The sequence below is a fragment of the Chlorocebus sabaeus genome, chromosome 1, assembly GCF_047675955.1.
Source record: "Chlorocebus sabaeus isolate Y175 chromosome 1, mChlSab1.0.hap1, whole genome shotgun sequence".
NCBI classification, from domain to species: domain Eukaryota; kingdom Metazoa; phylum Chordata; class Mammalia; order Primates; family Cercopithecidae; genus Chlorocebus; species Chlorocebus sabaeus.
Genome location: NC_132904.1, coordinates 12520175 through 12546423, shown reverse-complemented (window position 1 = coordinate 12546423; position 26249 = coordinate 12520175). Strand labels below are relative to the sequence as shown.

At 48.3% G+C, this 26249-nt stretch overlaps 2 protein-coding genes across 5 annotated transcripts in view; both read right to left on the bottom strand.

Moving 5' to 3' along the window:
• VWCE (von Willebrand factor C and EGF domains) overlaps nt 1-6027 on the bottom strand; it is a 41685-nt gene extending 35658 nt beyond the window's left edge. For 2 of the 4 annotated variants that reach the window (XM_007996326.3, XM_007996344.3), the window contains exon 1: nt 1904-6027. In XM_007996326.3, coding sequence (XP_007994517.3) covers nt 1904-2517 — 614 coding nt within the window. In that variant the 5' untranslated portion in view covers nt 2518-6027. The remainder of the gene's footprint in view (nt 1-1903) is intronic. The other 2 variants (XM_073015723.1, XM_073015724.1) reach the window with 2 other exon arrangements.
• Nucleotides 6028-6102: 75 nt separating this feature from the next.
• DDB1 (damage specific DNA binding protein 1) overlaps nt 6103-26249 on the bottom strand; it is a 34260-nt gene continuing 14113 nt past the window's right edge. Inside the window, exons 11-27 of the mRNA XM_007996250.3 lie at nt 23226-23301; nt 23019-23127; nt 21050-21228; nt 20787-20950; nt 20602-20709; nt 20239-20446; nt 18403-18498; nt 18198-18309; nt 16582-16705; nt 16078-16242; nt 15264-15358; nt 10185-10355; nt 9692-9801; nt 9228-9397; nt 8904-9006; nt 7457-7580; nt 6103-6867 (exon numbers count right to left, since the gene is read on the bottom strand). Coding sequence (XP_007994441.1) covers nt 6784-6867; nt 7457-7580; nt 8904-9006; nt 9228-9397; nt 9692-9801; nt 10185-10355; nt 15264-15358; nt 16078-16242; nt 16582-16705; nt 18198-18309; nt 18403-18498; nt 20239-20446; nt 20602-20709; nt 20787-20950; nt 21050-21228; nt 23019-23127; nt 23226-23301 — 2198 coding nt within the window. The 3' untranslated portion in view covers nt 6103-6783. The remainder of the gene's footprint in view (nt 6868-7456; nt 7581-8903; nt 9007-9227; nt 9398-9691; nt 9802-10184; nt 10356-15263; nt 15359-16077; nt 16243-16581; nt 16706-18197; nt 18310-18402; nt 18499-20238; nt 20447-20601; nt 20710-20786; nt 20951-21049; nt 21229-23018; nt 23128-23225; nt 23302-26249) is intronic.

The window sequence follows — 26249 nt, the reverse complement described above, 5'->3', positions numbered from 1 at the left end:
TAACTTGAGGTCAGAAGTTTGAGAGCAGCCTGGTCAACCCAGCAAAACCCTGTCTCCACTAAAAAAAAAAAAAAAAAAAAAAAAAAAATACAGGCCGGGCACGGTGGCTCACGCTTGTAATTCCAGCACTTTGGGAGGCTGAGGCGGACGGATCACCTGAGGACAGGAGTTCGAGACCAGCCTGACCAACATGGGGAAACCTCATCTCTACTAAAAATACAAAATTAGCCGGGCATGGTGGCGCATGCCTGTAATCTCAGCTACTTGGGAGGCTGAGGCAGGAGAATCGCTTGAACCCAGGAGGCAGAGCTTGCGGTGAGCCGAGATCAAGCCATTGCACGCCAGCCTGGGTGACAGAGTAAGATTCTGTCTCAAAAAAACACGTAGGGCAGCCAGCAAAAGAAGAGGAAGGGAGAGGGTGTTCCAGCAGGAGAAACAGCACAACTGCAGGGCCTCGAGGGGGACAGAGAGGACAACTGCAACCAGCTCCAGTCATGGACTGGACAGAGGGTGAGGAAATCCAGCCTGGTTTGAGCTTCCAACCCCACCGCAACAGAAAAGGGACAAGAAACCCCTTCCCAACGGGGTTCCACCAGTGTTGAGAGCTGAGGGAAGGTGATGCTGTGAGGCAGGCGCTCTGTAAAGCACCCACTCTGCGCTGCGCACCGCACCAGGCACTGGGGACGTGGGACAAGGCAAACTTATCGCGTTCTTGGGGAGAAGAATCTGTGCCAAAATGTGACAAGTATTCCGGAAAAGGAAGCTCAGGGCGCCATGGCAGCACAGAAAAGTCTGAGGAAAGCTGTCCCTGGGGCCTTTTTCCCTCTCTGAGGTCATCACAGAAGAAAGGGGGGCCCTCCTGCTGGCGGGAGCTGGCAGTGAAGCCTCACCCACCCCCTTGCTGGAGTGATTATGGCAGCAGTCTGACAAGGAGGGGACCAGGAAAATGAACGGAGCCTTGGGACTCTCAGAAACTGACAGGCAGTGCCACCAAGGCGGCAGATAAAAGGGTGCCCAGGGAGGCTGATGGAGTCGAACTCTCAGGTGAGCCGGGACCGAGCACCCGCCAGAGCGCCCCAAGGAGCCTCCTAGGGCTGGTGACAGAGGGACAGGTGGTGGGAGCCTGTGGAACGCTGCGGCACCGGGGCCGGATCTGAGCAGGAACTGGCGGTGGCTGTGGAACACACGTGCGAGTTGCAAGCTTGGCCGGGCCGCCCCCGCTGCGCGCCCCCCGGAGGACTTGGCCGCGGGCCAGGCCGCCCGCTGACACCGTGTTCCCTAGCTCCGAGCATCACGCACACACGCTTACCGCCCCGCCGCAGTCCGGGGGAAAGCACGTGCGGAGGGCGGCATCCATCGCGAAAGACGGCGGAGGGGCATGCACCCCCACCCCCCACCCCGCCGCGCGCGCACGCACGCACGCACGGACAGAAAACGAAAGGTGACCCAGAGACCCCGGCGGTTCCAAGGTCCACCACGTTCTTAGGGCCAAGACCTAGGGAAAGCCCCGCGCACTGGGGGAGGCCAGGCGCCGCCCAGGCAGAGCCATGGGCACGCTGCGGGGTGAGCCAGACAGTCCGGATACCAGATGGCACGTCCTGGGCTCCCCTCTCCAGAGGTCCGCGCTCCAGGGCACATTAGGAGTCCCCCAGCGCCTGGACCTCCGTCCCCCTAGGTCCCAGTCAGGACAGCCCCAGCCAGGGGCGCACGAGGAGCACCCGCCCAGAGGCACAAGTTGCTGTCTCTTTGTCCCGTCCCCGAGCTATGCCCGCGCGGATAGCACCCCAGAGGAAGCCCCGACCCGTGGCTGCCTGCGGCTCCTAGGCGCCCCTCCGCGCCTCTCGGCTGCACACGGGTAGCGCTCTCCCGGGCGAGGGGGCGGGGAGGAGCTCGGGGCGCTTACCTCTCGGCCGCGAAGTGCCCGGGCGGCTTCCTCCCAGTGTAGCCTCGGGCTGGAGCCCCCGGCAGCAGAAGCGCGACACAGGCGGCCCAAAGAAGCAGTCCGGCCCACATGACCGGCGGCGGCGGGTCCCCCGGGCTGGGCTCAGCTCCTGCGCCGCGCGCGGGGGAGGGGGCTGCCGGCTCTCGCCCCTCCTCCTGGCGCCGCGGGGAGCGAACCAGCAATTCCCGAACTGGCAAGCGGAGCTGAGCAGGGGGGCTGGGGATGCCGAGAGGAGGGGCCGAGGGCCGCGAGGGGACGCGGCGGACGGCTTTGGGGAGGGTCTCCGGCACCTCGAAGCGAAACACACAAAGGCAACGCCGCCCGCCTGCTGATGCCTCTCCGAGAGGCGCCGAGCCCGGGGCCGGGGCAAAGATCAGGGACCCCTGGGGGCGGGGTTTCGCCCTTGGCCCACACCCCCTGCCCGGGTTTGGGAGTCGGCTTCCTGCGAAGCGCTGACTGAGGGCGTCAGACCGAGGCCCCAGGAGGAAACAGACTTCAGGAACAAGGCTAGCGCCCGAGGCTGCGCGCCCCGGGCATGGCCCCTGTCGGTGGGACCCGAGACGCCTTGTTTTCATGAGGTGGGAACCGTGGAAATTCGAACCCAGGACGCCAGGTCGCTGCGCCGCTGGGCAGTTCTAGGCGTGCCCCCAGCCTGCCAGCAGGTCTGCACCCTAACACCGGAGTGCGTAGATCTGTAGGTCCAACCGCTCCCTGGCCGGGGGCCCTAGCCACTCTTGAAGCCCCGGCCTCCTCTGGGCACCCAGGGGGCAGATGGCTGGCCTCCCGACTGCTGGTGGCAAGGCGAGGAAGCAGCTGGCGCCGTTGGCAGTGGAGAGGCAGAAGCAGATCTGGAACGCTCCTCTTTGCCCCTTCTGCAGCTGCCCCAGGCTGTGGTCAGAGACTGGGGGTCCGCGTAGGGATTTAGGTAAGGAAGGGGTGCAGAAATGGGTGCGTGGAAATAATAATCATCCCGCTGGGAGAAAGCTGAAAGGATAACTGATTTTACCTTCTGCTCCATGCAGTAATCTTTCCCTTAGCCACTCACAATTAGTCAAGATTTTGCTTAAATACTTCCAGGGGTAAGAAACTCACTACCTGTTAAGAAGCAGCCCATCCAGTTTTGAACCACATTTGTTTTAAAGTGTCTTCACTTCCCAGCTGAACAATCCCAGGTCCTTTGGCCTTCCTGCTACCTCTGCCTTTACTGAGGTGCTTAACATTGGTGGCCACAAATGGACATGGCGTACCAGCAGTGGCCTGGACTCATGCCTCCTTCCCGCAGACAACATATTTACTAATGCACCCTAATATTACTTTTGGCAACCCCATGATGTTAATTATGACACACTGAGTTTGCAGTAAAGAAAAACCGCAGGTGACCCGGTGTGATGGCTCACGCCTGTAATCCCAGCACTTTGGGAGGTCAAAGCGGGTGTATTACCTGAGGTGAGGAGTTCCAGACCAGCCTAGCCATATGGTGACAGCCCATCTCTACTAAAAATACAGAAATTAGCTGGGCGCGGTGGTGGGTGCCTGTAATCCCAGCTACTCAGGAGGTTGAGGCTGGAGAATCGCTTGAACCCGGGAGGCAGAGGTTGCAGTGAGCCAAGATGGTACCATTGCACTCTAGCCTGGGTGACAGAGCAAGACTGTCTCAAAAAAAAACACAAAAAACAAAAAAAAACCGCAGGCATTTTTTGTTGTGCTTTTACGTTATTTAAACACAAGCTGCCAAGCGGTCTTCCTACCTGAAGCTGTGTGGCTACATTTTTGCAGACATTCACCTTGAGGCTTTACCTCACCTTGTTTGTTTTGGCCCATTTTCTAATCTAGTCAACATATTCTCAACAAGTAGGAGCCAAAATATTCTGTAATATAAGATGAATGCCGCTTCCATCATATCCATTCTGAGTTCTAAGGACTCTCAGAATCCTAAGGCATCTGTCTCTCCCCAAACATCTGAAGGTTGTACTTTCCCCCTCCACTGCCCCTAAACCACCAATGTCAAATAGGTGCTCTTTCTTCCTGGCCCTAGGGGAGCTACCCACATTTTCAACAGGCATACACAGAACAAGTGTCCACATGACTGCCATATTTCATGCCATCTTCCTTCTCACACTCCAGCACACCTCAGCTACCTCTGTTCTTAGCTACATTATGGAGCCCCACCCGCTCCACCTCACCCTGTAAAACTCACTCTCTGGCAGTTTGCTCCATATTGGCCAAAGAGCAGCTGTAATAGCTGAGATGCAACTTTGTGCTTGAAGAAAACCCACATCTACCCTAAGGAATTCAGAATACTTAATACATAGTAAATTCCTGTTAGTGAATCTCCAAATAACGTCCAAACTGCCCTTGGCATTTCTTTCATTTCCCCATAAAGTTGTGGTGACCTTATGGCATTCACCTTGCTCCTATCAACATTTGCCCCTTTAGTTTGGTTTTTGTTTTTCTTGTCTTTTTGTTTGACCCTGAGGTTTCTCAGTTTGGACACAGAGTCTCTTACTATTGTTCAAGACTAGTTCAGGCATATCCCTTGATTGCAGTTCCTGTGTTCCTTCCCCACTTCTGTGGCTTGTGGTTTCTCGGTAACAAAAGGGACCCTCCACCGAGGGTGGAGGATCCAAGTTGTTGTTGGCTGCAGAATGACGGCCTCTGGCTTGTGATCCCTCCAAATGGTCATGTGATGAGTCAGTGTTTCTATTATTCTCCCAAAGGTCCCTCCATGCAGAGGCCTGGAGTGATGCTAGCTCATCAGCGCCTACATGGAATGGAACTGTTCCAGCTGGCTAGAGCCATGCTCCAAAGACAACCTTTCACCCTAGAGAGGTGATTAATGGTTTTTAAGAGGGGATGTGGGAGTATGGCAGCAGAACATCAGTTTCCGAAGTTGGAATTCAATCCCGAGTGAATATACCCAAGAGTGTATGAAACAAAAAAACAGCAAAACATAGCAAGGACTCCACAAGCCTCCAAATTCAAGACAAGTCATTGACAACCTTCTTCAATAGCAGGTCTCAGCAGCTGCAGGTCAGACCACGAAAGTGCCCCAGAATGATCATCCCAACACATTCCGTCTTTCTGATCATGACACCTTATAGTCAGCGCTCCCACCTAGGATTAAATTTTTACAATGTGGAGACTGTTGCTTGCCTGCCTCATTAAAGCTGGCCTCTGGGGGGCGGGGGAGGCCCTTTCAAATTCAAACCATGACTTTTAGAATTCAAATCACAGTGTTAGGTTTCCAGTTCAAACTGTGGTTTTTGAGATGCTGATTATTTTTTGTTAAGACCTTATCCCCTACCCCCAGAACTCTCAGAAGACTAAGGGGAAAAAAGGGTAGTAAAACACAAGGAATTCCTTCAGGGAAGGAAACTTCCTCCAGAAGACCCTCAAACCAGGGATGCTTCTTTGCTCTTTTCCTTTTAAGCTAGAATCTCTCAAAACCACAATTTGAACTTGTAACCACAATTTTCCTGACACTGTATCAAAGGCTGGTCTTAAAGGAGCCACTAATATGCCTAGGATCAACCCTACTCCACTGTGGGGACAGAGCAGCCTTTCTTCCCACTGGATCACTGGGAGAAACGTGGGCCCAGACACTGGCCCACCAAGCTGAAAAGAAGACAGGCTTTGTTAGCCAGACAAAAGAGTGAACCCCATATGTGCCCTACTCCTGTATTCTCAAACCAAAAGCACCAAATGGTCACTTGATTAGATCAGAGGAAACAAAATGAGGGTTCAAAGGGCATGTGGCAACAAGCAGCTGGAAGGCACATGAGAAGCTACTAGGTGGCCTGGGGGCTAGATGACTAGACACTGCACACACAGCTGGCTGTAAAACCAGGAAAGGCAGCCCAGGCCCAGCAGGTTACTGGCAGAGGCAAGTAAGAATCAAATGGTGTCAAGGACAACCACAAAGACCAGTGAATTTCTAAATCCATCATCCTTGGGATCCCATCAAACAATCACGTGATCAAGAAGAGGTATAGACGTCTTCACTTTCACTACCTGAAAAGAGTCGTTCTAACAGCAAGGGCAAGTGAATGCAACAGCTGCCATAGAGTAGGATACTGCCTACGTTCGCAGTAAATTAGGAATAGTATACCTGAGGTCCTGGATAGCTGGGCAGGGTGAATAAAAGCAAAAACAAACATACCTTTCTTCTTAGATTCTACTTTATTTGGTAAAACTCAGAAACTAACAATTCACATCCTCCCACCTCCTTCTTTCCGAAGAAGGCAGTTTGCAGAGACAAAAGGGCTGTGGTGTGGGGATCATCCACCGTCTCCAGGTTTTACACACAGGCTGCCCATGGCCTGGCAGGCCTCTAGGCCTGACGCTCTCAGAGGCAATAGAAGAAAAGTAAAAGGAAGGTCTCACTTCACAATGAAACTCTCCCAACCCTCTTCCCCACTACCCACAACTCCCTACACTGCCAATCTAAATAAAAAGAGGACAATGCATGGGTGTGAGATACACACACACACACATACACACACACACACACACACACGCACAGCTTCCTTTCAGCCAAAGAACTGCAAAATCCCTCCCTGGAAGGAGGACAACTGGCAACACCAATCAAGGCTTGGTGGTCCAAGGTGATGGCTGGAATCGTGTGAGACTGGTAAAAATCCAGGAAGAAAATGTTTCACCTTCAGCTCATTCCCAGGTCTCTATGAAGCCCGCCCCACTTCCACGTAGGGGAACTACAGCTCTGGGGGCAGCTGGCTTAGGGAAAGGCCTCCCATGGCCAAGAAGACAATGGTGGAGAGGAGGGGGAGGGCAGCAGGGCAAAGCCTTTGGGGAGGGTCAGAAAGAGGGCCCCCTGCCCTTGGCTAATGGATCCGAGTTAGCTCCTCCACAACCTTGATGAGGTCGTCTGCAGTAGCCTCTCGCTTCATACCGCTGCCATCGTCATACTGCAATGAGAAGACGGGCGGGGCTGTGAGGACCAAGAGGGCGCTCGCCCACAGCTGGGGAAGGGAATGCCCCCAGTGAAGGAGGCACAAGACTCCACCGTCGTCATGGCAGAGAAAGGACTCACCAGAAACCCACACCTCCCCCTGAGTGGTACAGGTCAGCAAGGACACCACCTGGTCTATTTCTCCCTCTTCGAGATTCTCCCTCTTCTGCTGTCCCCAAGACACCATCTCCAGTGAGCAATATCCTGAACTCCAGAATAGTGGCCATTTCTCCTCCCTACAGGATCCTGACCCTGCCTCCTCCCTTTGGGTCTTGCCAGAGATCCCAGATGTGTCTTCATTGCTCAAGGATGGGGTTAACATGGGTAGAGTTACTAGCACAGCATCTGGTACCTAGTAGATACCCAGAAGCCACAACCACAAACATCTCTTTTCCCTCAGACTCCACCTTCTATCTGGTAAGGATTACACAGAGGGCCCCTCACACCTTGGAATTGAGGGGGAGAGGTGCCCAGAGACAGTCTCCTGGCATGCCCCAACCTGCACCGGACTTGTCCGGCCCAGGGCTAAACAACACACAGCTCACCTGTAGGTTTGCCACCACCTCCTGCATCTTGGGGCGGCTGATATCCAGGAAACTCTCAATCAAGTCACCATCAATGAAACCTGTGGCTGGTTCTGTCTTCCGCTCGGTGTGAAAGGATCTCCAGGTGGACGGGTGAGTTAAGGAACATGTGCTTATCAGGAAACACCTTCCTCAGTCATCCCCACCTTTGAATAAGACCACAATCTAAAAGCAATCAGGATTCAAAAGGAAATGACACTTTCCTTTCGCCTTGGTTTTTTTTGGACATTTTTGGAATTGAAAAAAATGTAAAAATATGACCTAATCTAATTGGTTCTCAATTGGGGTGATCTTCAAAATAGTTTTTAAAAGTACAGATCAGAGTCTATTAATGTGAAGACCATACGTGTATGCAAGTTCTTTAAACGTGCTCTAGGCAAAGCTGATGCACAAAAACCACTTGTATAAGTCTACCCTCAGAGCTCCATAGAGAGGTCAGTGTGGTGGCAGCTCACGCCTGTGAACCCAACATTTTGGGAGGTTGAGGCAGGAGGATCGTTTGAGTCCAAAAGTTCAAGACCAAACCTGGGCAACACCATGAACTCCTGTCTCTACAAAAAACAAAAATTTTTTTAAATTAGCCAGGTGAGGCATGTGCTTATAGTCCCAGCTATTCGGGAGGCTGAGGTGGGAGAATCACATGAGCCCAGGGTGTCAAGGTTGCAGTGAGCCATGATCGTGTCACGGCACTCCAGCCTGGGCAACAGAGCAAGAACCCATCTCAAAAAAAAAAAAAAAAAAGAAGAAGAAAAGCAGCAGCTCCCTTGATGAATAAACTGAGATTCACTGAGACAGGGCTGCCTAAAGTCTTGATAGTTAGCAAAAAACAATAAATCAGCCCATCAGCCCTCCTTGACTAGAGCCGGACCAGAGTCACAGGCAGGAGCTCCTCCCACCTCCAGCGGGGGCAGGGAGGGCCCTTTATATCTCCTGTACTAAACCAACTTCCAATAGCACTTGGATTCTGGGGGTCCCAGGGTGGCAAATTCTTGCGCTTCAGCGTTTTCTGGTTCTTCACCTTTCCCTTTCTTCTGGTAGTCTCTCTAGTCTCAGACACTGTTGCCCTCAACCAAATCCCTGAAAGGATGTGCTCCTGTGTTGTGATCTAAACTTACATTTCACCTGCTACACTGAGGGCCAGAGGCGGACACATTTCAGGAATATAAATGTACATTTCCAAGATGGACCAGCAGAAGCTGAGTGATAAGTGCTTTGGGAGTCAATATACTGTTCTATTGTGTATGTTTGAAATTTTCCACATGAAAAAGTCAAAAACAAAACAAAACAAAAAACCTGTTCTGTATAGGAACCTAACCAAGACATGTAGCAGCTTCCGGGTAATGTGACTCCATGTGCCACATATGCCGGGACATGCTTCCCAGCAAGGGGATGGCTCTGGGAAGGATATAAGGAGTGCTCGATCTTCCCCACACTTTTGATGACTTTATTGAGACGATTCTGCATGTCCAGCAGGAGGTTGTACCAGCTCTCTGACAGTGAGGTCACCAGCCCTGAAGAAGTGAAGGAGACAGTGAGCTGCAGAGAGGCCAACCTCACAGCACGCATCCTCTACGTAAAGGGCAGCCCAGGAGAGCAGCTCGGGGAGGACTAATGTGCTGCAGCCTCCTCTAGTAAACACCTAGGTCTTATCCAGTTGCTCTCCCCAGTCCCTCAGAATGGTGGTATCAGGAAGGAGGCCTGTGTGGGGGTGTGCCCCGGGGGGTAACCTTACCTATCATGCCATTGACCGTGCCAAAGAGCACCGAGCCTTGTGTGGGGGTGGAAGTCTCACCCAGATTCTGCATTACCAGAGAGCCGTGGCAAAAGACATTGACAAACTCGCCCAGGTGGAAAAGACCAACCTCCTGGAGGTGCTGCCGCTCCTCGTCAGTGGTGGCAGCGCTGAAAGGTGGTGAGAAAGTAAGTTTCTGAACCTCCTGTTTCCACCACAGGCCCTGAGACAGGACCACGTGCAGTGGTCACGGTGCTGAACTTCCCTGGGGAGCTGACATACTTCACAGTAGGGGAGCCAGTCTAAAGAGGTGGATTTCTGTCACCTTATACTCTCTCATGAGGAAAGTTCTATCTCTGTAAAGAGGAGCACCTGAACCTGACACAGAACCCATTGCTTGTATCCACCAGAGACCCGGGAGCTCCCAACCCTCCCCACCACTCCCAGAGCTGGCCACTACTCACCTGTCCTTTTGACACACAAACAAGTTAAAGGCATTTTCGGCCCCCAGAAAATTGTCATCATCCAAGATTTCCACAGCACTCATCCAGTTGGGATTAAAGTCTCGAGCAATCTTAAAACAGACAAGGTGAAACAAGAAAGCACAATCAGAAGTTTGCATGGAATCCAGTTCTGGGACTTGTGTTTCCTTTATTCAGGAGCAAGGCCCCACCCTGCAGAAGATGTAGCCCAGTGTTCAACAAGTGTCGCCCTAGAGGGATTCTCCCCCCACCTCTCTGCCAACGCAGCCCATTTGATTGCCAACTGCCCAAAGATGGAGCCTACTCAGAGTTCGAGTTGGGAGTCTCTAAAAATACTTAATCAATGTAGAATGTCTGCTCCACGGAAAACATTTCTGCCCCTAATACTCGGCTGGATTATCCTTCCCCACCAGAGACACTTGCAGGGGCCATGGCTCAAGAAAGAAGTCTGCTCCCATCCCCCCACCAGCATCACCTCTTCAAAGTTTCCTTCCATGGGCTTGTAGGCGAGCAGCAGCACTGAGCGCATAAGGTCGCCCACCAGGATGAAGTCGCCCTTGGTCTTCAGGTAGAGGGCCATGATGTTGTTGTAGTGGTTGCACTCAGTGCGCAGCTCCTTCTCTGTTGTCCACTCATAGAGCCGCACCTGGGAAGGGCATTGTCTCTCTCAGTCAAAGGGGCCAGAGCACTCTCAGAACGACTGCCCCCCGACTCCTCGACCCTCCATCTACAGCACCACTTCTCAAAGTGCAATGCGGGACGGGAACCAGTTTTATGAGGCACTGGGGTAAACATTTATTATTTCGCTATTATACATTTATGAAATATGAAAACACGATGAACACACCAAACTAGGAATACAAGACTTTCCAAGTTTTCCTTTACACAAAACAATGAGTCCATGTAAAGGAAACAGTAATGTGGGTAGCTGGGCTTGTTGCGTACACCTGTAATCCCAGCAACTCAGGAGGCTGAGACATAAGAATTGCATGAACCCAGGATGCAGTGAACTGAGATCATGCCACTGCATCCAAACCTAGGTGACACAGCGAGACTCTGTCTCGAAAAAAAAAAAAAAAAAGAAAAAGAAAAGTCCAACAGAAAACATTGTCAAATAACTAAAGGAACCCAAAGAACTTGATTCTATGGCCACCCTCTACCATCCCACAAGAGGGAAAAAGAAACTTGTGCGGCCAGACATGGTGGCTCACGCCTGTAATCCCAGCACTTTGGGAGGCCGACATGGGCAGATCACACCGTCAGGAGATGGAGACCATCCTGGCTAACGTAGTGAAACACCGTCTCTACTAAAAATACAAAAAAAAAAAATTAGCCGGGCATGGTGGCGGGCGCCTGTAGTCCCAGCTACTCGGGAGGCTGAGGCAGGAGAATGGCGTGAACCCGGGAGGCGGAGCTTATAGTGAGCCAAGATCGCACCACTGCACTCCAGCCTAAGGGACAAGGTGAGACTCCACCTCGAAAAAAAAAACATGCTTTTTTCTGTCTCCACCGCAGTGCTTCTTCAATTACAACCACATCTCCAAAAGAATGAAGATGCTTTATCATCAGTAGACAAATGGAGAGATACTTGGCATCGCCCAGTGCTGAAGAAGACAGACTCAACCCATCTGAACTGACAAGCCTTCCCTGGCACATCCTTCAGGATCCAGATAATCCCCATGGCCTCTGCACATCTAGAAACTCCTGAGTAGAACATATTAATTAAACCACAATTTCTCAAGATTTGTCCAAAGAACCCTAGCAACACAGGAATATATTCCAAGAGTCATTTGTAATAATTACAATGGTTGGCCAGGCACAGTGGCTCACACCTGTAATCCCAGCACTTTGGGAGGCCGAGGCAGGCTGATCATGAGGTCAGGAGATCAAGACCATCCTCGCCAACATGGTGAAACCCCATCTCTACTAAAAATACAAAAATTAGCTAGGCATTGTGATGCATGCCTGTAATCCCAGCTACTCGGGAGGCTGAGGCAGGAGAATTGCTTGAACTAGGGAGGTAGAGGTTGCAGTGAGCCAAGATTACACCACTGCACTCCAGCCTGGCAACAGAGCAAGACTCCATCTCATAAATACATACATACATACATATATATATACATACTATGGTTACCACACCTCTATCACAGGGTACAAGGTACCTCCAGAGTGTCCCCTCTTCAGGCAAGCCCACCCTGCTGGGCCTAGACACCTCCAACAGGGAGAGTGAAGGTGGGGGGCCTCAGAGTTCCACATGTTCCTGCAAACACCTGCCACCACTCTCTCTCCACACTCTCAACCTCCCCATCGCCTTGGAGAGAGTCAAGACCAAGGCCAGACACCGCCAGAAGCCCAAGACTCCCATTCTCTTCCCAAAAGGTTGTAGATTTCCACTGTTCAACATGGTAGTCACTAGCCACACATGGCTATGAAACACTTGAAATGTGCCTAGTCCATGCTGAGATGTGTTCTGACTGTAAAATACATACCAGATTTTTGAATTATTAGTATGAAAAACTGTAAAATATCTTAAGTGTTTTTATACGGATTACATGTGGAAATGCTAATATTTTAGATACTGGGTTAAATAAAATACCTTATTCATTTCACCTGATTCTTTGTGCATTTGTTAATGTGGCTACTAGAAAATTTAGAATGACATACATTACTCATATAGTATTTCTATTGGCCAGCCACAGAATAGATATGTCCTCACCTGACCTCAATGCCACCCTCCACCCTCCTAATCCCTGTGCCCACTCACTGCACCCTCTGGAACAGTCATTAATCATGGACAGCCTCTTCTCTGGGCAAACCCTTCACCTTCTCATTCTAACCGATATCCATGGCTCTTTCCTAAGGGCCTTGTGGCACTCCTAACTTGTCTGTTTTCTCTTCCACTGTCCCTCGTAACACTGGAACAGGAGGTAGCACAGTCTCCCATGCTCCTCGTCTGCTCTTTCAGACTTGTCACTCCCTCCCTTGAAACACCAGTTTTGAGGCTCATACCACCAGACCACACAACCACCATCACCCACTAAAGCAGTCACCTGAATTCCCACCCCACCCATCACTCTCTCCCACACAACCTCCTATAAGTGTTGATGACTATAACATTCACAGAGAAGGTCCTTCTAATACCCTCACATCTTAGCTTTTCTGACCCCTTCTTTCCCACTTAGTCCATTCTTATGACCACCTCTTAAAGCCTGGCATTACAAGTAACCACACTCTTCCTGAATCTTGTGTCCTCCACTCTGCCTCTTCTCAGATGCCCATAGTCCACCACCATAATCACATAGTAACTGTCTTGCAGATTCCAATGCCCTGACCCCTCTCCCCTTTCTCATGCTCACCCAACAAAACTCGACTTGGATAAAATTTTCATCTTCCACCACAGGTAAGAAAAACCAACAGGATGACTGTTCTTTTAAATTCAAGACTTAATAACTGAAAGGGGGTTCCTAAACCTCTCAGGAATCATGCATTTTCCTACTCCATTCACTCTTCTGGTCCTAAAACAATGAATTCATCCTTTTTCCACTCTACTCAAATTGCCAATACTTCCTTCCCATCTTCTCTCTCAGCAATTTTACAGAGAACAGAGACAACAGCCAAAAGGGCATTTTCATGAACTTTCATGTCTGTTCCCTTCTCTACCACTGGGTTTGAGATCCCACCTCCTTTTGCCTGGCCAAGAACAATGGCTCTCTTTCTAACATCAGTCCCATCAGCATAGAAAACATGCAGCAGTGTTTCCCAGCTTGAAAACTTAAAAACAGAAAATTATTATCCTGAAATTTCCCTGTCTACATCACTCTCTCCTTTACTGCAAAACTCCTTGAGGGGTTTTCTGTACCAGCCTCCTTTCCTCCTACTCTCCGTTGAGCCGACTGCAATCAGGTTTCTAGCCCCACCACTCAACCAAGAGTTCTGATCAAGTTTACCACTGACTTCCATGTTACTAATCTTTATGTTACCTGACCTGCCGGCAACACTTGCAGTTTACCAATTCCCTCCTGCTTCAAATACTTTTTCTCCATGGCTTCCAAAACACTATTCTCTCGGTTCTCCTACTTCACAAGTCACCCTTCGTTTGGCTGGATCTTCACCCTGTCTTTGAAATACTGGACAGCTCCAGGGCTATCTTCAGATCCTGTCTCTACAGTCTCTCAGCACATGGTCTGGCGATGTCAACCAGACTTTTAGCTTTAATTGCCGTGCTAGTATCTCCAGTGTACCTCTTCCCTGGATTCCATACCTCTCTCATTGTTACCTAGTGAACACCTCCACTTAGATAACCACTGAAACTGAGTATATCCAGAACCTCTGGTTTCCACTCCAAACCTGCTGCACTATCTTTCCATCAGTAAATGGCAAAGCCAAAACCCCTGACACTTTATTCCTCTGCCTCTCACACCTCATCTTCAATCTATCGAAGTCCTTCAATCTTACCCTCATAATATAAGCAGAATGTGACTACTCTTCTTCATCTCCTCCATCATCGCCTGGTCCCAGCAACCACCAACCACATCTGGATTACTACAAGAGCCTCCCCTAACTGACCTCTTCTACCACTGCTTCTACCCCTGCTCCCCTATAGCCTTTCCAGAGAAGCAACATTATCTTTTAAAACACAAGTTCAATCATGTTCAAACCCTTGCTCAAACCCTCCAGAGGTTGCCATCACGCTCTGAATAAAACACTGACATGCCTACCAGGCTCTTCACGCTCTGGTCCCTGGCTGTCCACTGGACTCATCTCTCACCAGACCATCAGCTCAGTCCCCGCAGACACCAGGCCTGCCCACTCTCGCCTGTGACCTACCACCCCTTGCACTTGTCTTCCCCAAGCACAGGTAGGGTTCTTACCTCCCTTCATTTTGGAATCTGCTCAAATGCCACTGTGTATCCACGAGACCCTCCCGACCATGTGATATGAAACAGCAAACCCCACTTCCCATGTTCATCCCGGCATTCCTCCAGTCCTGTGCCCCTTTTATTTCTCACCATTTTATGTACTATGTACTTTATTTGCTCAAAAACTCCAAAAGGGCAGCTCACTGTCCATTTTGTTTGCTGCTATCTCCCTACTCCAAAACATCAAGTTGTCCATTTTCGATATACAAAATTTTTGTCAATTATACCTCAATAAAGATGGAAAAAAACTTTTTAGCAAGGAAGGTAGGGTCATGGCAGAAGCAGTGGAATATTTCAAAGGACTAGCTTTCAGGGATGCACTCAGGATATTCTGATTTGGCTCATTTTCTTTTGGCATGGAACACCCTACATACAGGGACCATAGGTCTCACTCGTTTCTCAAGTCCCACAGCAGCACTCAGGATCTGAAACACATGGGGGTTCATGTAACCTAGTTCAATGCCTGGTTCAATCTCAGTTTCCCAGATTCTCAACTCAGAGATCTATCCTCCACACCCACTACTTTGTTCTCCTTCAAATCTGACACACACGCGGCACCGGATAACCTAAGAGAGACACATTCTGCAGACAATGATGGGCAGCCTAAAGTAAGTACCAAGTGGTCCAGGCCTCACCGTGCTATTGATGCTGGCTAACAGCTTCCCGTTAAATTCCACCATAGAGTACACGGCCCCTTTCACTTCCTTTTCAGCCACAGTCTGTAGTTTTCCTGGGGGTGGAAAAAATATGTTTGAGTCTCTCTATGAGCTCATACTTTACCTTGTCAAAAGAATCCTCTGGTTGCCCCTCTGGTACTAATTCTTGCCCCCGCAAAGCCACTCGTCTAAAAAAACAACACAGACTCAGTATCTACTGGAGTTAACCACCACCTCAAGTATGAGCCCCAAGATAAAGTGCAGAGAAATACACTTGGTGTCTACGATCTGCCCCCCACCCTGAAACTCTAGATCTCTCTCTCAAGATGGAAACCAAATCCCATTTCACCTATCTGATCTGAGATTTCCGGGCTGATAGTCTTTAGAGCCCTCTTGGGTGGGAGTAATGAGAAAAGATATTAAAAGATAAACACAGTGCTGAAGCTGGAAAGAGCACCTAAATGCCTGAGCAACCAAGTGGAAAACAATTCTAGGACTCTTAATTTTTACACCTGTTGTCACTAGATTCCCTTACCCATCATTCACTTCTCCCACCCCTCCTTTTGTTCTTTTGGCCTTTCAAAGACTAGCAAAGAAAGAAATGTAAGCTAAATTTTACTGTGTACTGTTCACATGCTCCAAAATTCAACCAAATAAAGAAGAGAACCGCTCTTTACAGCAATGAATCCAACTTCTTCTACTGCTTAACTGAGGCTCTCTGAAACCTCACAATGGCCTGCTGACTTTCTCAGCATTTCACATCCCTCAGAAACAGGAAACTGCGCCCCCTTACCATCCGAATACTGAAAGACCACAATGCGACCCTGCTTGGGCTCTGCCTCTTCAGGATACACCATTGCTGTGCCCACAATGAAGTAAGTGTTGGGGTCTTTGCCCAGCTTGCAGGAGACCAGGCTGAGGGCATATTCATTCTGCAGAAACTGGTGGGCATGAAGCACTAAATAGAGAGTACAGAGATGACTATGTGACGATAGGTTACCCATATCTGCACACACAAGTAACCATGTATTTCTGTGAGGCCTGCGGCTTAGGCAGTGACAAAGCGTGTGCCACCTGCTGTCCCTGTCTCATCAGATTATCCGTCCCCCACCAGCCTAAGCTAAGGAGAGGATGACCAGCCCTCCAAACTCACTGCCATCTCAAAGAGGTCCCACCCCTCCTTTCTGTTCCTCCTGGGATAGTCTGCCACATCTGTCAGGCTTTGTAGGTAACAGAGCCCAGAACAGCTGGATTAGGGAGGGCATAGATAAAAATTATCGAAAGAGCTCATGTGCACCTTCAAAGGTGTGTTGGTCAATGATAAGTAGGTTGTGCACCTCCACCTCTTCTCCAAAGGAGGTCTCATGAGGAGCAGTGCTGCTGGAGAACAGCTTGCTGGAGCTGACACTGCTGGAAAGAGCCTGCAAACAGAAAGAATGCACATCATCCTTCTCAAACGCAGAAGAGGCGCTGAGACATCATTGTGAGGGGACCCGTCAGATTGGGACAGAGGCTGCAGCTAGCCAAGAACTCTGATGGTCGGGAGGCTGAGGCAGGAGAATGGCGTAAACCCGGGAGGCGGAGCTTGTAGTGAGCTGAGTTCGTGCCACTGCACTCCAGCCTGGGCGACAGAGCAAAGACTCCGTCTCAAAAAAAAAAAAAAAAAAAAAAAAAAAAACTCTGATGGCTGGCAGCTCAAGGAGTCTGAGGAGAATGTTTCAGAGGAAACATACAGTTGAAACATCAATCCAAAACACAGTAAAATTCTAAGGGATATTAAAGACAAAACAGTGATGCTGCAAGTCAATCAAACACAGTTAAAAAGGAACTCAGGTGACCTAATAAAGGGACAGACTCCACTGCCCTCAATGGGAAGAGGAGTGGGGCACTTCAAATAAAAACAGAAGCCATGAAGACTTCAACTCTGGACTACAGAGGGAGGTCCTATCGCAGATGTATGGAAACAAGAAAGGCAGAGAATACATGGAAGAAAATGACCAGCTGGTATCTCCACTGAGCCTAGTATGTGTAGCTCCAGACTGTCCTGTTATCTGCCTCATTCTGCAGGCAAGAAAGCTGAAGTTTAGGCTTTCCCAAGGTCACACAGCTAGCAATAAACCTGGAAGCCAGGCCACGCACAGTGGCTCACGCTTGTAATTCCAGCACTTTGGGAGGCCGAGGTAGGTGGATCAAAAGGTCAAAAGTTCGAGACCAAGCTGCCCAACACAGTGAAACCCCATCTCTACTAAAAACACAAAAATTAGCTGGGCATGGTGGCACGCGCCTGTAATCCCGGCTACTCGGGAGGCTGGGGCAGGAGAATCACTTGAACCTGGGAGGTAGAGGTTGCAGTGAGCCAAGATCGCACCACTGCACTCCAGCCTGGGCGACAGGGTGAGACTCCGTCTCAAAAAAATAAATAAAATAAAATAAAAAATAAAATAAAATAAATACAATAAAATAAAAAAATAAAATAAAATAAATAAAATTTTAAAAATAAAATAAAATAAAATAAACCCAGTAGGTACTTTTGAAAAGCTGGTTTCTGTCTTTAAAAAAGAAAAAGAAAAAAAAAAACCTGGAAGTCCATTCTGTCGGACTCCAAACCCCATGCTCCTCCCCTATTCTACTACTCTGCCCTACAAAGGACCCAAACTGATGGTGACAGAAAAGGAATTTTTCATGCTGCAAGGCCACCAAGTAGGAACTGCTTTTTATAAATACAGTTTTACAGAAGTCAGCTATGCTCACCTGTTGCCTACGGCTGCTTTCAGGCTACGATGGCAAAGTTGAACAGTTAGTGGTAACTGAGACCACACTGCCTGCAAAGCTGAAAGCCTTTACTACCTGGCCTTTACAGAAAGCTTGCTGGCCCCTGCTCTAATGTCATCTTTCTTTGTCCATTGCCCTTACCTGGGTACTAGCGCTGGGCCTCAAGGCTGTTGTGCCCCCACTCGTGTCTTGGACTTCAATGCGGCTGGAGAGGACCCCGAAACACTGGGACACTTCCTGGTAGCAGATCTTCCTGCAGAACAAGTATGGAACAACAGTGTCACTTACAAAGTCAGAAGCGCCCTACACCAACTCCCACATCCCACTCTCCCACCCCAGGCCTCACCTTGGAGATTCATAGAGGGGAACTGTGCGAATGTGCAGCTTCTGGATCTCGTCGATGGTGCCAATGGTGAGGGTGCTATTGTTGGCCAGTGCCAGGCTGGAAAGAAGGGTCTGGGTTTAGACTGAGGAGACTCAAGGAAGGCAAAGATTCTATGAGGCAACTCCACAGAGGAAGAAAAACAAGGCAGGGGCCAGACGCGGTGGCTCACGCCTATAATCCCAGCACTTTGGGAGGCCAAGACGGGCGGATCACGAGGTCAGGAGATCAAGACCATCCTGGCTAATACGGTGAAACCCCATCTCTACTAAAAAAATACAAAAATTAGCCGGGCGCGGTGGCGGGCGCCTGTAGTCCCAGCTACACGGGAGGCTGAGGCATGAGAATGGCGTGAACCTGGGAGGCAGAGCTTGCAGTGAGGGGAGATCGTGCCACTGCACTCTAGCCTGGGCGACAGAGCGAGACTCCGTCTCAAAAAAAAAAAAAAAAAAGAAAAACAAGGCAGGATTACACCAGCTTTGACTCCACGCTAAACATCACCTGGAGAGACAGACAATTCTGATTCCTGGTCCCATCCACAAGATACTCTTATTTCATTGGTCTGGGTGAGCCTAGGCTGAGATTTTCAACAGCTTTCCATTTAATGATAATGTGCAGCCAGTTAAAAAAATCACCGCTCCAGGAAAGTGACTTTCAAACTACTGCCTGTGTCAGAGTCAGCTGGAGGGCTTGTCAAAACAGTCTGCTGGGTCCCCTCCCAGTTTCTGATTCTGTGAGTCAGGATGGGGCCTAAGCATCTGCATTTCTTTCTTTTCTTTCTTTCTTTTTTGAGAGAGAGTCTCAGCTCTGTTATCTAGGCTGGAGTGTAGCGGTGCAATCTAAGTAAGCTCACTGCAACTTCCACCTCCCAGTTTTTTTTGCTTTTTTTTTTTGAGACAGAGTTTTGTTCTTGTCACCAGGCTGGAGTGCAATGGTGAGATCTCAGCTCACTGCAAACTCTGCCTCCTGGGTTCAAGCGATTCTCCTGCCTCAACTCCTGAGTAGCTGGGATTACAGATGCCTGCCACCACACCCAGCTAACTTCTGTATTTTTAGTAGAGATTTTTAGTAGAGATGGGTTTTCGCCATGTTGGCCAGACTAGTCTCGAGCTCCTGACCTCCGGTGATCCACCCACCGCAGCCTCCCAGAGCTGGGATTACAGGGATGAGTCACTGTGCCCAGCAACCTCCCAGTTTCAAGGGAATCTCCTGCCTCAGCATCCCAAGTAGCTGCGATTACAGGCACATACCACCATACCTAATTTTTGTATTTTTAGTAGAGACAAGGTTTCAACATGTTGGCCAGGCTAGTCTCAAACTCCTGACTTCAAACGATCCTCCTGCCCCGGCCTCCCAAAGTGCCGGGATTACAGGCGTGAGCCACCGTGCCCAGTCAGAGAATCTGCATTTCTAACAAGTTCCCAAGTAGTGCTGTAGCTGCTGGTTGGGGCCACCCTTTGAGAACTCCTGCTCTAGAGGGACACAAAATGATCTCTGAATTAGGGGTTATGAAACAATCATCTGAATCACCTGATAAGTTTTCTGAAAATACAGATTCCAGAGCTCAACCTCAGACCTACTGAATCAGACTCTGAGGAAGACTCCAAAAACCCTGCAGTTTTAAAAAACTTCCCAGGTGTTTCTAGTGGGTAGCCAGATTTGAGAACCTCTGCACTATAACTCCCATCTCAGTTACTTATGACTTTGACACCGGAAAAAGGCTTTGAGGTAAGGGTTTGAGGAAAACATCATGATCCCCTCAATCAATAGCTCTCATTACATAAGGAAAAAGAGACTCACCTGTCAGGATAGCCATCTGAATTGAGGGGACACATGTAGTTCACTTCCTTGAGGTTGACATTTGAGAAGACCAATTTGTGGTTGCTGCTATAGATGACAGTGGGGCGGTCAGAGCAAGCAAAGACGTTGGTAGTAGAAAGAGAACGAAAAGTCCTCAATACGGTGGGCTGGGTGCCTAAAGTCACCTTCTTACGGTCACTCAACAGACCTACAGAGAGAATGACATCAGGAGAAAGGAAGAAAGAAAACAGGACAAATAGCTGGCCTGTGAAAGTTCAAAAGCAGAACCCTGGGACTAAGAATTCTGTGTAATTCTAAGACTCCATTTTTGAACGAGTCCCTCACTCAAAATACTACTCTCACCTGTCTCAATGTTGAGCCCAAAGTAGAAAAGCGCTCCATCTCCCAAGGCACAAAGGAGGTAGTGGCTACTCTCAAAGGTGGTCATCAGGATGGAGCGAGGAATGATCTCTGTGAGAAATGGGGACATTATGTTCTTGTTCCACATTTTGACTCTGTCCCAATCCAGGTCCCTAAATGACACATACCTCCACCCAGCATCTCCTTGTGCAGTAGTTCAAAAGAAGGCAACTTCAAGATACGAGCCGAGATGTCCGTCCAGAGGCCAATGGCACAAAGAGGGGACAGTCCATTGCTGTCTCCTAATGGGGTGATGTCCAAGCAAGCCACTTCATGTTCCATCTCTGTGTGGCTGAACAAAGAAGAATATGGCAGAGGAAGGAATCCAAGGATCAAAGAAGTCCTAGAGAAAAGAGGAGGAAAGCAAGCAGATAGAAAAAAAACCACACACCTGATCTGCCGGAGCTCCTGAGGATGGATCTGCAGATAGTAGAGGGCCCTGCCCACAGCTACCACCACCTGGCTGCTGTTGCAGGAAGCCACACTGATGTTCTTGGCCTGAGGCTCCTTCCATTCACTGACCAGAGCTTTGGGTTCTTGAGAGACCAACCTCACCGACGCTGAAGTGATCTAGATAAAGAGCAGATGAGCAAATGTCTCCAAGCATCTGCCAGGGTCCACACAGGAGTGGAAAGGCGGTAAATACAGCACTAATAAAGCCCTACGAATAAGCTACATGAGGCTTCTATTTCTTATTCCCCAAAGTCCTGCTAATGATTACAACAGACGTCATTTTTGGATGAATGCCTGAAAGACGCCAGCTTAAAAGTAGCTTACAGCTTTCAAACCTACAGCCAGTGGGGAAAAGGCCTATTTCATTCTAATTGAGGCTTACTTGGGTAATACAAACTGCATCCTGTGGGAAGATATGAATACAGTAAGACCCTGTGATCACCAGTTTTTTGGCTTATTTTTTTTTTTTTGAGACAGAGTCTTGCTCTGTCGCCCGGGCTGGAGTGCAGTGGCGCAATCTCAGCTCACCACAACCTCCGCCTCCCAGGTTCAAGCCGTTCTCCTGCCTCATGCCTTAGCCTCCCGAGTAGCTGGGATTACAGGCGCATGCCACCACACCTGGCTAACTTTTGTATTTTGGGTAGAGACGGGGTTTCACCACGTTGGCCAGGCTGATCCTGAACTCTTGACCTCATGATCCACCCACCTCGGCTTCACAGTGTTGGGATTACAAGCGTGAGCCACCATGCCTGGCTGTAACCACCAGTCTCAGCAGTTTTTCTCATCCCACAAACCAGACCTCTAAAATATCTAAGTTCTTTACTGTGTATGAGCCAGTTAAATTATTTAAAGTTCCTTAATAAAGGTTACAAAATTGTATAGAAATATATTGTATAAATTTATCACTGAAATAAAACAGGAAGTAGGTTGGTGACACTGTTATCTATTCATTCATCTTACCTAGCATGATTGAGCTTATATTTAAGGATGAAAGCTCTTTAATAATAGATAGGTGAGCTGGTGCCAGTCTTCAGGCCAATAGTTAGATAACACTGACAAAGCAATGACTCAGTATCTGGGCACGTCCCACACTTGGTTTGCAAACTGACAGAATTTCCCTCCAGTTTTACCAATCTACCACTGCCAGGTGGCTAAAAGGAAAACCGGGTGGATAAAAAGAAGGAGACAGTTAATTAATCCTTAGGCACTCCAGTGCCCTACCCACCAATGGCAAGACGGACTCTGGCCACAGAGTCAAGAACAGCTCAGAAGGTTAGGAGAGAGTGCAAAAAGCTAAAGGATGTCAGGGTCACTCCAAACTTCAAACAATTGCTGAGGGGTGGAAGGGTGTCAGAAATGAGGTTCTCGTGGATAACAAATGCCAGAAGGCTATCTGTCCCCATATCGCAGATAGATTGAAAGTAAGGATCAGAATAGGGTAAGCTTCGGTTATAATTAACATGTGGAAAGAGTCATATTGGATGGTAGCATCATGATAAATTTTTTCTTTTTTTGTGCTTTTTGGTATTTTCCAATTTTTTAAATAAGGATGCATCACTATTTTAACAAAGGGAAAAAATTTGAGTGTCTCGGAAAATAAAATTAGCGCTAAAACAGGATCCGAAACTATATTTTTATATTTATGTATACAACGATCCGAGTCTATAAAAGAAATTGTAAATAAATACACATACATTTGCAGAAAAAAATAAAGCTAAAAGGAGCAACTCTAAGGTTAAGAGCTGTGATCTCTGAGTAGTGGGTTATCCATAATTTTTTCCCCCTAGAATTTTTACATTGTTTTTGGAGCCATAAAAATTGGTTGTTTTAAAATCCAGTGGTGCTCTGTACTGCACTCTAGGTCAATTCAAGTACATGGTAACACCTGCCCCTTTCTCAGTTATCACCTGGATAAGCTGCTGATGAGCCACGTTGCCACAGAAGAAAGTCTGCTGATCATCCACGAAACCCATCAGTTCGGTTTCTTCTACCTCCTCTCCATTTAACATGAGAACTCTGCAGCAGAATGGAGGGCCTGGGTCAGCCTGGGACCAGCTTCCCCACCTCAAAACCTTCTCACCAGCACCAACAGCTGGGATTAGACCCATCCTTACCTTGTCTGGCCCACAAAAGAGAGCACCAAAGTGTCATCAGTCTCACGATTAGGGTCAGACCGCAGTGGCCATAATCCTGGAACAAGGACCAAGGATTCAGATGCATAGGACAGACCAACACTTAGCGTGCATATCTACAGACAGGGCAGGCCAGGGGCAGTGGCTCATGCCTGTAATCTCAACACCTGAGAAGGCTGAGGCAGGAGAACTGCTTGGGACCAGGAGTTCTAGACCAGCCTGGGCAAAATGGAGAGACAGACCTTGTCTCTGCCAAAAATACAAAAGAACTTGCTAGGTGTGGTGCCACAAAACTGTAGTTCCAGCTACATGGGAGGCTGAGGTGGGGGGATTGCTTAAGACTAGGAGACAAGAGGCTGCAGCTATGATCATGTCATTGCACTCCAGCATGGGTGACACAGCAAGATGCTGTCTCAAAAAAAAAAAAAAAGGTATATATATGGATAGGGCAGTCTGATACCACTGGAAGGGCTGGAACTTGGAGCCCTGAGCTGAAACCCCCTCTCGCTCCTTCTTGGTTTTAAGGCTCTAAAAAGTTAGTGGTTTTTTTTTTTTGGCCTTTTTTTTGTGTGTGTGAGTCTCGCTCTGTCGCCCAGGCTGGAGTGCAGTGGCCCGATCTCAGCTCACTGCAAGCTCTGCCTCCCAGGTTCATGCCATTCTCCTGCCTCAGTCTCCCAAGTAGCTGGGACCACAGGTGCCCACCATCATGCCCAGCTAATTTTTTGTATTTTTAGTAGAGACAGGGTTTGGCTGTGTTAGCCAGGATGGTCTCAATCTCCTGACCTCGTGATTCGCCCTCCTCGGTCTCCCAAAGTGCTGGGATTACAGGCGTGAGCCACCGTGCCCGGCCAAAAGTTAGATAGTTTTTAAAGCTGTTTTGAGCCTGTTTTAAATTTGGGATTGGATTATATACATTTCCATTACCCAAAGTCTAAATTTATTTATTTATTTTTTTTTTTTTTGGAGACAGAGTCTTGCTCTGTCACCCAGGCGGGGGTGCAGTGGCACGATCTCGGCTCACTACAATCTCTGCCTCTGGGTTCAAGCAATTCTCCTGCCTCAGCCTCCTGAGTAGCTGGGACTACAGGTGTGCATTACCACGCTCGGCTAATTTTTTCTATTTTTAGTAAAGACAGGGTTTCACCATGTTAGCCAGGATGGTCTCGATCTCCTGACCTCATGATCAGCCGGCTCAGTCTCCCAAACTACTAGGATTACAGGTATGAGCCACTGCACCCGGCCTAAACATATTTTTTAAAAGTACACAAAAAAGTCTCATTTCCATACCTCCCTCCAACCCATTCCCCAAACAAGTAATCAATAAAGGCATCTTGTTTAGCCTTCTGGTAAAGAGATGGGGTGTGGGGGGATCTTACTATGTTGCCCCAGTCTAGCCTCCATCTCCTGGGCTCAAGTGATCCTCCCACCTCAGCCTCCTGAATAGAGAGGACTACAGGCCCACCACTCAACACCAAGCTTAATTTTTTTTTTTAATTTAAGGAAATAGAGTATTACAAGCAAATACAAATATAATATAGTTTATCAAGCACTATTCTGCACCTTGTTCTTTCGTTTAACAATATATGCTTAAAGCCCTTATCGGAACACAGTATAATTGTGTAAATCATTTATCTATACAATTATTATTAAATCATGCAGATTAACAAATCCCTTCTCATGACATTTACACAGTATTTTGCTATAACATACAATGCCACAAGAAATAAGCTTGTATTTTTATTTCACTTTACACATATGAAGGTCAGGTAGAGGCTCAGAACTGGGACTACTAAGTAAACTGCTAAATGCTGTTTTTGATATTGCCCAATTCCCGTCTATAGAGGACGCACAAGCATGTTTATTTTCTCACGCCTGACCAACATCACGTATGGCCAAACTTCTGGATTTTGGTCAACCAGTAGAGTTGTTTGGTGTTAATGTGCATTTCTCAGGACTGTTGCCTGTCCATTCATGTCCTTTGCTAGTTTGGGGACAGAAAATTTAGTGATCTTCCTATAAATTTCTTATAAATTAGGAAGACTGGGCCTTTTGTCTATAAGATGAACTACAGAATATTTTTATCCAGTTTGTCATTTCTTCTGACTTAGCTAATAATGTTCTGTTTTGCTTTTGCTATGAAGTGTTTTATCTTTATATAGTTGTATTTATCAATCTTTCTTTCTGGCTTCTGTACTTTGAGTCATAGTTATGGCTTCATTTTTTTACATTAAGTTTTTCATCCATTTAGATTCTAGCCAAGTATATATTTGGCAGGCAGTAGGAACCCAAACTTGTCTTTTCCCAAATGACTATCAGTTATCCCAAAAACACCATTTATTAAGTCCCAACTTTAAGCTAGGCTCAGTGGCTCACGCCTGTCATTACAGCACTTTACAAGGCCAAGGCAGGAGGATCGCTTGAGCCCAGGAGTTTGAGACCAGTCTGGGCAACATAGGGAGACCCTGTCTCTACCAAAAAAATAAAAAATAAAATTAGCCAGGCATGATGGCACATGGTTGCAGTCTCAGCTACTGGGAGGCTGAGACAGGGAAGATCACTTGAGCCCAGGAGACTGAGGCTATAGTAAGCCATGATCATGCCACTGTACTCCAGTCTGGGTGACAGAGTGAGACCCTATCTCAAAAAATGAATAAAAATAAAAATAAAAATTTTAAAAGTCCCAACTTTACTCACTGAACTGAGAAGCCACCACTATCATACACTGAATTTCCATGTGTAATTGTCATTTCCGGACTTCTGAATCTGCCCATTAGACTCTGCCTATTCATCAGCAATACAACACTTCTAATTATAGAGGCTTAACGTTTCAGTATCTGGTAGGGTTAACCTGTCTCACTGCTTTTTTTTTTTTGAGATGGAGTCTCACTCTGTCGCCAGGCTGGAGTGCAGTGGCGCAATCTCGGCTCACTGCAACCTCCGCCTCCCGAGTTCAAATGATTCCCCTGCCTCAGCCTCCCGAGTAGCTGGGACTATAGGCACGCGCCA